At 46.2% G+C, this 12,864-nt stretch overlaps 1 protein-coding gene across 2 annotated transcripts in view; it reads right to left on the bottom strand.

Annotated features, from left to right (window-relative positions):
• UNC5B (unc-5 netrin receptor B) overlaps nt 1-12,864 on the bottom strand; it is a 211,616-nt gene that overhangs the window by 37,442 nt on the left and 161,310 nt on the right. For both annotated transcript variants that reach the window (XM_048505811.1, XM_048505810.1), the window contains exons 4-6: nt 6,029-6,132; nt 1,935-2,115; nt 331-498 (exon numbers count right to left, since the gene is read on the bottom strand). In XM_048505811.1, the coding sequence (XP_048361768.1) occupies nt 331-498; nt 1,935-2,115; nt 6,029-6,132 (453 nt within the window). The remainder of the gene's footprint in view (nt 1-330; nt 499-1,934; nt 2,116-6,028; nt 6,133-12,864) is intronic.

Below are 12,864 nucleotides of genomic sequence, written 5' to 3' on the forward strand. Positions count from 1 at the left end.
CCGGAAAAAGGTTTCATTGAGAAAATGCCCGGGTCTCTTTAGAAAGGCTTCCTACCTCAGAGATGCCAAACTTAATGGAATCCCTTCATGGCAAAACCCTGACTTGGGCATGAAATCAAAATGTTTCCTTCTGTTAGTATTCACAGCTTAAATTCCAGAGCTTTCTCTGGAATTCCAAAGTGCCTCTCACCATGTTCTTATCCCCCTGCTTTACACACTTCCTCAATAATCTCTTTGGGGCTACTGAACTGGAACATCTCTGTGGAGATGGAATGAATACAGCATTCACATACATGGCATGGATGGACATGGGTGCCGGGAGCCACTTACCTGGGCACATAGTGGTACAGGTAATCTTCTGGAAGGACTGTCCATCGCAGACGGAGCCGCCATTAAGAGGCGCTGGATTGGTGCAAGTCCTAGTGCGCTTCTGCCAGCCACGGCCACAGCGATTGCTACACAGGGACCATTCTGACCAGGTAGACCAGCCACCATTGACTGTGAGCAGGGCAGGCAACAGAAATATATATTTCAGTTTCACAATCCATGAGTGATATGAGTACACACAGACCAAAAACACGTCATGGTGGATTCAAGTGACATGGATCTCTACCAGTTGGGCCAGAACTGAAAACTGCTCATGGATGCTAGCCCTGGGGTGGAGACTTCAGGACAATCCACATGGAGAGCAGATGTTGAATGGAGCCAATCCCATCCCTGTGGACATATTTCCATTGCCTCTTATGGGGTAGCTGTAATAGAAGAACTGGCTTCCACCCACACAGAAAAGGAGCAGCTACTTTTTATGGGCCTGATAGTATATGGTGAAGGAAAACTAGGTAAAAAAATGTGCCTTCATCTGTGGGTAAAGCCAGCCCTATGTGGGATAAAGGCAAGGATGAAGGCAGAAGAAGGAAACGCAATTAAGATAGAAGCAGACAGTGAGAATGTCCTCCTCTCTGATCCTGCAGAGAAAACTCTGGCCTACATTTGAGAAAAAAAAGTCAACATTTCAGCCATCGTGGGATTTACCCATTTGAGATGCACATATGGAAGTCAGCAAACTCTCTGTTTTACATGAGAGAACTCCAAAAAAATATTGCAACAGAAAACTTTTCACTACCCAGCTGGAGAACCTCAATTCTAAATATTCTCCATTAGAAAGCAAGAATTGGGGCTGTACCTCTGCAAAAACATACATATTCAGGAAAAAAGTATATGCTTGGACCAATGGTGTGGGGGGGAGGGAAATAGTGCCTGGGGCAAAATGCTGCCCACCCCCAGTGGCGTTCCGCCCCCCTGCACCGCTTCTCCACTTACCTGAGTACAGCCAGCTGCAAAAGTAACCTGGTGGGAACTACACTTCCCAGGAGACCTTGCGAACCACACAAGGTCTCCTGGAAAGTGTAGTTCCCACCAGGCTACTTTTTCAGCTGTCTGCTTTTTGCAGCTGGCTGAACTCAGGTAACTGGGGTGTGTGTGTGCCATGGGAGGTGGGGCTGAGGCCCAGCCACTTCTGGGAAGGGGGATGGCTGACTTCGGTGCCAGGGGCTAGCCATGCCCCTCCTCCTCAGAAGTGTGGGGGGCAATTTTTCCGCCCCCTATGTGACTCCCACGTGGGTGCCCGGGGCATTTGTCCCCAGATGTCCCCGTGGCAGCTACGCCACTGGCTTGGACTACTGAACTGGAGAACTGTTAAGAGAAATTGGTAGTGATTTTTGCAATTTTATGCACACACAATATGAAAATAAATCCAGTTGAACTTAGGAAGACTTACTTCTGAGTCAATGCACGTAGGATCAGGTTGCTGCCTGAACTTAAAAATGCTGTTTTCAATAGTATTATCCAAATATTTAATTAAAAAGTACATGCCTTCTCTGTGAAAGAACCCCAAGATAAACCCCCAGTATATGTGACCATTAAAGGTTTAGTACCATAGACTACAACAGTGGCCGTGGTGCTCCGTCGTTTGGCCACAATATTCTTGGCCACACAGGTATAGTTGGCAGTATCTGAAAGCCTGGCCTGCTTAATGATGAGATTGTGGTCGATGGTTATCAGGAAGTTGGTGTCCTGGGAAGGGTCAATGACATCCTCATTTCTCAGCCACTCCACCTAAATACAGAAAAGTGGGGAGAGAAGGAAAGCGGTGGAGGAGGACGGTGGGGTAGGAATGTTGGGAGGGAGAGGAAACAAAGGTGAAAGAGACACAACAGAGGATCATCATGAGGAATTTAAAAAATGGGGGTAATAGTATTGCTGCCTTGCCTGTTAACAGAAATTTTCTCTCTGTGTGTAAGTATGTGAGCAAGAGCACGCATACACACACACACACACACACACACACTCCCTCTCCATATAGTACAAACAGTTTGATACCAACAAATGTAAATCAATTGTACAGTTTAAGAAAAGTAAAATGTTCCTGCACTGGAATGTGTTATTTGATGCTGAGAAGTCTGTAAGAGAACACAACACACGTTAAGACCACGCATGTGCATCCCTCCCTCCATATGGCAGGAAGCCACAACTGGTAGCACTGGCTGCACACTGGTCATGTAGCCAAAGTAGCCAAGACCCAATAGGTACATGGCTCTGGCCAGGTAAACACAATTTTTCCTTTATGAAAGCAACACAAGTAGGTAGAAACAAGTCTTCTTTACAAAGTATCTTAAGTTCTGAAGCAGTCAAAGCATCTGGTAATAAAAATTCATCTGGCTGTCACCCCTCGGGGAGGTTCTAGTAGCATGAAGCACCTGGGCTTTGCTCATTGTTCAAGAGAAGGCCAGACTTTCTTATTCATAACCTTTCTATCTTTAAATCAGTTCCCATCTGCCGTACCAGCTGGAACTGGAATGGCCCATGATTGTTTGCCAGCAAAATAAGAAAGAACCAAGCTAATGCATTTATACATAAATTCCCCTGGCCTCCTCCAAAGGGCTCGGAGCAACTATTTCACTCTGACAGCCACCCTGCAGAGTAGATAATGCTCAGAAAGAACACCACCGATGGCCACTCAAGAAGGTCAACATCAGGCCCAATCTAAACAGACGGCAAAATGAAATGATGCAATGGACCCTATCGCTTCAGGCTAAAGGTGGGGAAAAGTTCAATTTTGGAATGCTCTATTTAAAGGGGGAAAAAACCACTTGCAAGTATAAACCTAGCACAACAAGTACTGGCTAGGACATTGCACCCTAGCGCTAGATTTTTATTTGTGGGGGAACGGGGGTTGGATATTACGTTTTTAAATAGTGGAGCATTAAAAATGGTATCTTTCTTCAGCAGCTCTGGGTGGTAAAATCTATTCCACGTGCTCCTTCTGTCCCACAGACAAACTAGACCTTTATGTTCTGCTTGCTGGAGGCAGAAGGTGGCTGCCACTCCCTTGGACCTGACTGTCCAACTTCCATTAACCTGCCACCTCCAAGTCTTCCATTCTCGCTTTCACTGCACCCTTTGTACTTGTGCAGGGAGATCCTCTGCTGTAGAATGCATTCTTGCAACACCAAGAACTTTCCCTCATGACGGGCCAGGATCCTTCAATGAGCCAAAAAGCCAGAGGAATGAGCTTTGCAGCAAGGACCATCTCTGCAATGGGTTAAGAGGAACAGAACCAGGATCCAAGTCCAAGGGCTTTCAGTGATGGTGGTCACTGTGAACACGTCCACAGTTGCCTAGATGCTGCCTAGACTGGCCACATAAGCACAGGTGTATTGTCAATGAAACACCACAGTCACACACATATAAAGTGGTTGCTGAGGCATCATGTGCCAAGCCAAAGGTACCACGGTCACCAGCCAGCAGAAAGTATTCCACAGTTGCAACATCAGCAGGAAAGAATGGCCAGCACCCTAGCTTGGCAGGAGTATGTTCAACTAGGGAGTTTCTCTGAAACGTAAGGAGCTCTTAAGAAATAGACTTTGGGCAGTGGAGTGGGGAGATACATACAAGCCAAAGTCTCCAATATGGTGTTATACGTCTGCACTAGAGTTCTTGGATGTACCAGTACAAGCGATGACCATCACGGCCCCAGTGCGGTCCCTGGGGGGGGAAAGCCTGCTGCACAGCATGTCGAGGGACAGTAAAATTTCGGAAGATGGTACAAATTTGCCAACAGCTGACATGATGTCGCAATTAGCTACCTCAAGCCAAAGCCTCACCCTTCCTTGTCATCATCTATTTATTTTTTAAAAAACTGTCTGCTTCCCTTCTTCCTCCCCTGCCACCCAGTGAGAGCTACAGCTGGGCACTGAGGTGTGAATCTGGATTTTCCACAGCCAAGCCTAACATTCCGGCCATTACACTGTCATCAGCTATCTAAGCAGAGCTTACTGGGGACAAAGAGTGGGGTGGAGGTGAAGAGGATGGGGCCAGGCACCACAGAACCCCACCAGGCCAAAAAAAAGCCTTCGACTGTTAATCTTTCCGAGTGTTATCTGCTCCATCCTCTTCCTAGGAAACAATTTGTTTTGTGTTTGCCTTTCAGGGGTTAACACAGGAGAAGCCCATGTGGGAGGGAGGGAGGGAAGGAAGGCCGAACAGGTGTTGAGGTTAAGTATGTTATTAAGTGTCAGAATAACAGATCCTCTGCCTAAAATAAACACTTCTGCTGAATAATGAAAGCAGACGGCCTCGGTGTGAGCCTATCCATCATGGCCCCGATCCAGCTGCGAGGAGCGACTCCGTTACCACCTATAAACTGGCAAGCTGTTAAGGTGCTGGCTCTTGTAGTTGGAACTTTACAGCAGTTGTTTAGAACAAGGGGACAGATGTGTGTGTGTGCATGCGTGCGTATTCATGTGTGTGTTTGAGAAGTGCCTGTAGCACAGGGAGAAGGGCTGGGCAGGTATTTTGGAGAAGGAATAGCTCCCGGTGATTTATTAATGGACCAGAATGGGGGAAAATAGCATCCTCGCCCGTAATTATTCACCTTCATAATGTGCCTTCAGGGAAGGCACAGATGTGCCCAGCTGTGGGAGGAAGGCAGGACGTTTCTAGTTACCAACTGCCAGCAAATTTGGGGAGAAAACAGATTTCCTGGCAGCTCAACTCCAAAAAAAAAAAAAACTATCTGTGAGTCTGATAAAACAAAAACTGGAACAAAATGCTGGAGAGATGATATTCTAGAAGGTCTGGAAACATCAATTCCAGGATCCATCCCAGAGAATAGCAAACTAACAGGCTTACTTAACGAGAAAGTACCTGATCCAACGTTGGAGGCACACTGGAAGCAGCCTGAGAGTTACGGTTTCGCAACGTGGAGCAAACCTTCTCTCTGCCAGGCCCCTCCTCATGAGAAGGAATGGCTCTCCATGCAAGTCTGAGGGTGGCTGGGAAATTGTGGGTGACTTTAAAGAAAAAATGCAGTCGCAGCTGCAGCTGCAGCTGCAGCTGACTGATGGTCGAGGGATGGGAGAAAGAGGGCAAAGGAGGACCCTGAAGACCACCGTGAGCACTAGTGTGGTATAGCATGTGGAATAGAATCTGGAAGATCCAGGTTCAAAACCTCCCTCGGCTTGCACGGGTGACCTTGGACCAGCCATTCTCCCTTAGCCTAACCTGCCTTACAGGATTCCTGCAGGATTAAAATGAAGGAAAGGAGAAGAATATGCCTCAGGTCACCGGGTAGGATAAAATGTATTAAACAGATACCGAAGGAACATGAGTGAGTCCTGCCTTGAGCACAGCTAGAAAGAAGATCAACTCACAGTCAAATTGAGGAAAAAGAGCTGCACGTACAGAGTTTCCCATTTACTTTAACTCAGATGAACGTACAGTGAGTTAAGCGAAGGTGAAACAATTCAATGCAAGTAAAAGAAATGTTCTACCTCACAGAAAAGAATGAGAGAATAACTACACAACATCCCGTGCATGGGAAAATGCTACACACATAATTTAACAATAATTACTCAAATTGCCACAAAAATGGGGCACTACTGTCTCATGGGAATGGTCACCATTTCAGCGGCAAAGACACCTCCCCGCCGGCGGCTACAGATGGCCCTCGAGACTCTGTGTTGCTTACCTCAGCGGTTGGTACTCCCTCAGGAGGGCGGCATTGCAAAAGCACTTCGTGATCCAGAGGAACCTCTTTCCCGAGAGGTTCCTGGTCAAAGTTCTTCCTTAGGTCTTTGAGAAAAGAAAAAGAAAACAAATGCCAGGTATTAGATGCAGAGTCACTTTTTAATACAGCAGTTGAAGGGAAGACAGATATCAGGACTTTGTCAATTCAAAAAGTATCCAAGCTCTGGATCTTTTTCCCCCACAAGTCAAAGAAATACTAACCTAATGAATCTGCCTGCTGCTCTGCTTCTCATACACAAATCCTGAGGGCTAAATTCTCTGTCCCACGTCACTTTCCTTCCCATTCCCCATGCATGTGCCCCTCTACTATTTTTCTTTTCTAAACACTCTGCACGGCAAATAGCTGTCTAATGCATTTATGGTAGGAACACAGATAAAAATCTAATGCAGGATCAGGTGCACTTTACAGCATCCTAAAAATCTTTATTTTGATTTTTTAAAAAACATTTGTAAACTCCATGGCTGAAAAGATGTCCTTGTCAAGAGTGCAGGCGACGCTCGCTGAAGCATCAGAAATCAGATGGGGTGGCAGAGTAATGTTTATACTGGACAGAGAAAGACCAATGCCCTACAAAGGTCCTTCCTTCTCTCCATCCTTGGACTAACAATGGGCAGCCCAATCCACAGCCCCGGGGCAGCCGGGGAAGCCACCATTATGGTGCCACCCTGCCACCTCCAGAGGGCTTTTCAGTGGGGCGGGGAGGCAAAAAACAAAAAAGCCCTCACTGAAAAGCTCTCCATTGGCTTCAATGGGCTTAAACCAACCAAAAGAGTGGCATAAGTCCAAGCCCCGGGTGCCGGTGTTGCGGGAAGGAAAGCTGGGGTGAAAGCTGACTAACGTCGACTCCACCCCCAGCCATGCCTCTGGAATGCTCCTGCTATGCCAGCAGACCCGTGAAGGGCTATTGCGGCTGCCTGCAGGTGGATTTGCTCCTTTGCTGGAGTAAGTGCCCCAGGATAGGCAAATCTGCTGGTGGAGGGCCCACAACCTCCTCAACTCCCTTTGCCCCCCGTTCTGGATTGGGCCAAAGGTTGGGCAAAACAGAAAACATGTTAGCAAAAGAACTACAAGCCATACACAAAACCAGCCACAGGTTGCTCTGCTTGATTTATTAAATTTAAATAAAGTGATCACAGAATTTGCTTCTCTTATTCGTACTCAACTGATTTTGGCAATTTATTTCTATCTAGAAAGAGTTTCCCCATTCCTGTCCTGGGCACAAAATCTTTGCTAAGGGCAGAGCAGCAGAAGGTTGAGGGGAGTCCAATTCAAAGGGTCAACAGCAACGACAAAGAGGAGGATGAGATTCTGCCTATTTGGACTAACAGCCTTGCTGAGGGAAGAGCACAACCTCTGACCCCACACGTCAAGTTAATTTCTCCCCCCAGACCTAAAAATGAAATACCAAATTCTTGTACATTCCCTTCTGGCATTAAGGGGGTGGTAGGAGGACAGGTGTCCATCCAAAATGAGACGAGGCCCCCTTGAATACTGTTTTGACTCAGTGTAGAGACAGAACAGTGCAGAGATTTCACTGTCTGAGAGGAGTTTGATTAGTGAAAGGAAATGTCCACTGTGCCTCACAGCCATCCCTGCTTATTGCTGGAGGTAAACTGCTCTCCATAATTGAATGTATGCCACATGAACAATTCCTAAAGCGCCATAAAGGAATAGCTACAGGTGGGGCTTAGCAGGATCAGTGGGAAGGGATAAAACTGAAGGTGACTGGAATGGGACTTGTGGATTAAGTTAAGGGACTTCAACTTGTACTTTCATGATTCAACCGCTTACTTGCAAGGCAGTCCCTAGTCCCTAGCAGCAGTGGCGTAGGAGGTTAAGAGCTTGTGTATCTAATCTGGAGGAACCGGGTTTGATTCCCAGCTCTGCCGCCTGAGCTGTGGAGGCTTATCTGGGGAATTCAGATTAGCCTGTACACTCCCACACATGCCAGCTGGGTGACCTTGGGCTAGTCACAGCTTTTCAGAGCTCTCTCAGCCCCACCTACCTCACAGGGTGTTTGTTGTGAGGGGGGAAGGGCAAGGAGATTGTAAGCCCCTTTGAGTCTCCTGCAGGAGAGAAAGGGGGGATATAAATCCAAAACTCTCTTCTCTTTGTGGTTGATCATCTGTTTGTATGGATGTAGGATCTATTAACGCTGAGAAATCAAAAGAGTGCCAGAGTCAGGCAAGACTTTGGATCCAATTTCTCTTGTTTCTTACAACGTATTCAGCAGGGTAGCTGACTTTGGTTCTCCTGCCTTTGGTAACTCAGTTCTCTGGCCTCCCCTCTCTCCTCCATTTCAGAATCTTTGCCAAAATAATATGAATTGTGTATGTCAATATAGAAGATGAATATTCTCACCTATGACCACATCAGACAGTATTAAGCACCTTTCAAAGAAATACGACTTCCATTTTGCACAAAGATGAAACCAGAACTGGTGAATTTAAAGATGAATAAATGTATCCCCCAAATCACCGGTAGATGGTGCTATACGCCACAGGAAATGCTGTCAAGCAATTTTTGCCAACATGTTCCCCAGAAAATAAATGAGGGTCAAAAGAAATTATTTTTGAGGATGATTATGATGATGACAGTCATGACAATTTGCTATCTTGTTTTATGAGATGGGATCTACACTGATTAAATCTATCACTGTGTTATCTGTCAGAATGTAATGTGTTCACTAGCTAATGTGCCTTGAACTACTGATAACACAATGCAAGTATAAAATGCTGCGCTAGCCCTGTTTACATATGTGGCTGCATTTCCAGTTGTTTCACAGCCCAACTTTCCATCTCAGTGAGAGAGGCAGACTATCAATTATGTAAATTAAAATAAATTTAAACAAGAGTGAGGAATATCGAGCAGAAATACATCTGCTTCTTAAAACACACACTTTATAACATAGGGTCAAGATTATCTTATCCACAAAAGTGCTGGATTATGTAAAATATGTGTCTTTGGAGTCACATGACCAAAATGGCAGCTTGATTATCTTCTAGATCCTTTTCAGATAACTTGCTTTGACTTAAGTGTCACAGCAAACTGCTTACCGGTAATTAATAGAAAATAGATTAACTGGCAAAAATAATGCAACATAAAAGCCACACATACAACCAAGTGTTTGACTTAGGTACCCCACAGCCCTCAGAACTAATGAAATGATATATTAAGAGCATCTACATGCCTAAGGATGCTTTCCTAGAAGTAAGCTCCATTGGAGAAACTGGTATAGGATTTCTCTCTCAGGCAGATTCCGCGTGGGCCAAAAACAGCATAGTGAAAATGGTGTAAACCATTTTACACTGTTTTCACACCACTGTTTTTGACCTACGTAGAATCCGCCTCAGTCTTTAGACAATTTACTAATTCAACACACTGGCTCAATTTACAGGTATTTCTTCTCAAGATGTGCAATTTATCTGTGAAGTTTTCTACCACTTAGTTGCAGCATTGACCAACAGTTTAGATGGCATTTTTGAAAAACCAATTAGACACATTCCTAGAAGACAGACCCATCAACAACAATTAGCAATGATAGCCAAATGGAACCTATATGCCCAGAGGACTTATATTCGACCACAGAATGCTGGAGAGGAGTAATGGGGAGAGGTCAGCATGTGAGTTTCCCAGAGGTATCTGGCCAGACATTATTGAAAACAGAACGCTGGACTAGATGGACCGTCTCTGGCAATTCTTACAGCCATTTCTTAAACATTTCAAGCCTCAGACACTGATTTAAGTCACTAAAGAGTAGGGTTGGCAATTCGGATCGGCCGAATCAATAATTCAGTCCGAAATGCCTCCGATTCAGGCAGATTAGGACTGAGCCAGGTCCGAATCAATGGTATCTGATTCAGAGCTATCCGAATCAATGGCATCCTGCCTCGGACGGCCCAACTCATTAAAAAAAGCCCTCTGGCAAAAAAACCTTCCCTCCCGAGTCCCCAACAAAAACCTTCCCTCCTCCTTCCCCAAGTGTGCCCCTTGCTTGAAGTGTGTTGTGAATGGCTTCATTTTAAGAGGTGGAGGTTCTGTAGGGTTTTCTGGACTGTGTGACCGTGGTCTGGTAGATCTTGTTCTTAACAAGTTGCCTGCATCTATGGCTGGCATCTTCAGAGGTATATCACAGAGAGAAGTCTATTACACAGTGTCCAGTGACTGAGCAGGCTTCATGAGTAGGAGTGGTGGTGAAGCATAGTAAGCCTCTTCAAGTTTTATGGTGGGAAGACTAGAGAGCTGGGTGATTCTGTGCTCTGAAGTGGCTCCATTGCAGCTGATGGGAAGCTCTTTGGGAGGGTTTTGGCGGGTCAGTTAAAAGCCACAAACTAGGGTAGCTCCTTCAGGAGAGTCTCTTGATGACACCATCCAGGTTTGGTAAACTTTGCTTCTGGGGGTGGAATGTTATGGGCCCCCAAAAGTGTAGGGCCCATCTCCCACCGCCTCCTGAAGCAAAGTTTACCAAATCTGGCTGGTGTCATCAAGAAACTCTCCTGAAGATGCTCTGCAAGTGTTGTGGCTTTACCTTGAGAAATGTGCACCCCACAGCCCTCCCCCAGAAATTTCCCATTGGCTGCAATGGAGTGAAGTCACTGCAGAGCACAGAATCTGGGGAAATTTCTTGGGTTGCCTGTCAGGGGCGCATTTTTTGAGATAGTGGCATCAGAATTTCCAGGTATCATCTGGAGACTGTCCTGATGACACTGACCAAGTGTGGTGAAGTTTAGTTCAGGGAGTCCAAAGTTATGGACCTTCAAATGTGTAGCCCCCATCTCCTGTTAGCTCCAATTGGAAACAATGGGGGATGGGGCACCCCCTTTGGGGGTCAATAACTTTGGACCCCCTGAACCAACCTTCACCAAATGTGGCGAGAATCATCAGGACGACTCTGCATGATGTCCTGAAAGTTTGGTGCCACTAGCACCAAAATGTGTAAAAATATCAAAATACAAAAAAATTAAAACAAACCTGATTTTTTTGGATTTACCCGAATTTTTGGGCATATCCGAATTGGCTATGAGTCGGATTTGGGCATACAGATCATTTTATGCCTGAAAACATCCGAATCCAAAATTTACCGAATTTTTTGGGTATTAACCAACTTTACTAAAGAGGTCACCCTAAGCCAGAGATCTGCAACCTGCGGCTCTCCAATTGGCCATGCTGGCAGGGGCTGATGGGATTTGTGGTCCATTAACATCTGGAGAGCCACAAGTTGCAGACCCCTGCGCTAAGCCAAGTGACACACTGCTAAATCCATTGAAGTCTCTGTGCTTAAAAGGGTACAGACTCTGCTTAGGATGACACTGCAAGAACTTTTTGACAGGCCATATAGAAGAATAAATGCTGGAACAAATGGGAGATGGCAGAGATTAAATATGGGGATGGGGAACTGCTAAACACAAGACAGAAGCGTTTTATGACCAAACCATACATTACGTGCAGAGGCACTGAGTTTTGGGATACCCATACATTTTAAAAGCCAGTGTGGTGAAGTAGTTAAGAGCAGCAGGGCTCTCACTGGAGATCTGGGTTCGATTCCCCACTCTTCCACATGAAGCCTGCTAGCTGATCTTGGGTCACCAATGTTTTCCCAGAACTTATGCAGCCTACAAGGAGGCAGGCAATGGAAACCACCTCCAAACATCTCTTGCTTAGAAAACCCTAGGGGGTCACCATGAGTCAGCTGCGACTTGACAGCACACACCATGCACGTAGGTAAGGGGGGGTTCTCAGGTTTGAACCCCCCCATTCATGTCCGAAGCTCCGCCCACCCATTTGTGGGTTTTTAAAATGTTTTAGTTCTTTTTCGGTTTTTGGCCGGCAGGGGGCTCATTGTTTGGGCTAGCAGCACCAAACTTTCAGGGATTGTTTGGGGGACTCTCCTGATGACACTACCCGGGTTTGGTGAGGTTTGGTTGAGGGGGTCCAAAGTTATGGACTCCCAAAGGGGGTGCCCCCATCCTCCATTGTTTCCAATGGGAACTAATAGAAGATGGGGACTACACCTTTGAGGGTCCATAACTTTGGACCCCCTGAACCAAACTTCACCAAACCTGGGATGCATTATCAGGAGAGTCTCTTATTGATACCATCTCCAGATTTTGTGAAGTTTGAGTTCAGGGGGGGGTCCTTTCAAAGTTATGGACTCCCAAAGGGAGTGCCCCCATCCTCCATTGTTTCTAATGGGAGCTAATAGAAGATGAAGGCTACATCTTTGAGGGTCCATAACTTTGGGACATCCTTGAACCAAACTTCAGCTCAAACCTGAGAGGGATCATCAGGAGAGTCTCTTATTGATAACATTCTGTTTCCAGGGAAGTTTGGTCCAGGGAGTGCAAAGCTATGGACTCCCAAAGGGGGTGCCCCCATCCCCCATTTTTTCCAATGGGAGCTCAGGAGATGGGGCTACACCTTTTAGCGTCCATAACTTTGGACCCCCTGAACCAAACTTCACCAAACCTGGGTGGTATCATTAAGAGAGACTCCTAAAGATACCCTGAAAGTTTGGTGCTTCTAGCTTAGCCATTGCACCCCTGACAGCAGGCACCCCCCAAATTTCCCCAGGGGGGCCAAAGTTACGGACCCTCAAAGGTGTAGCCCCCATCCTCTATTAGCTCCCATTGGAAACAATGGAGGATGGGGGCACCCCCTTTGGGAGTCCATAACTTTGGACCCCCTCAACCAAACCTCACCAAACTCGGGTAATAGCATCAGAAGAGTCCCCAAAACAACCCCTGAAAGTTTGGTGCTGCTAGGCCAAACAATGAGCC

This window comes from Sphaerodactylus townsendi, linkage group LG08 (assembly GCF_021028975.2).
Source record: "Sphaerodactylus townsendi isolate TG3544 linkage group LG08, MPM_Stown_v2.3, whole genome shotgun sequence".
Classification (NCBI taxonomy): Eukaryota; Metazoa; Chordata; class Lepidosauria; order Squamata; family Sphaerodactylidae; genus Sphaerodactylus; species Sphaerodactylus townsendi.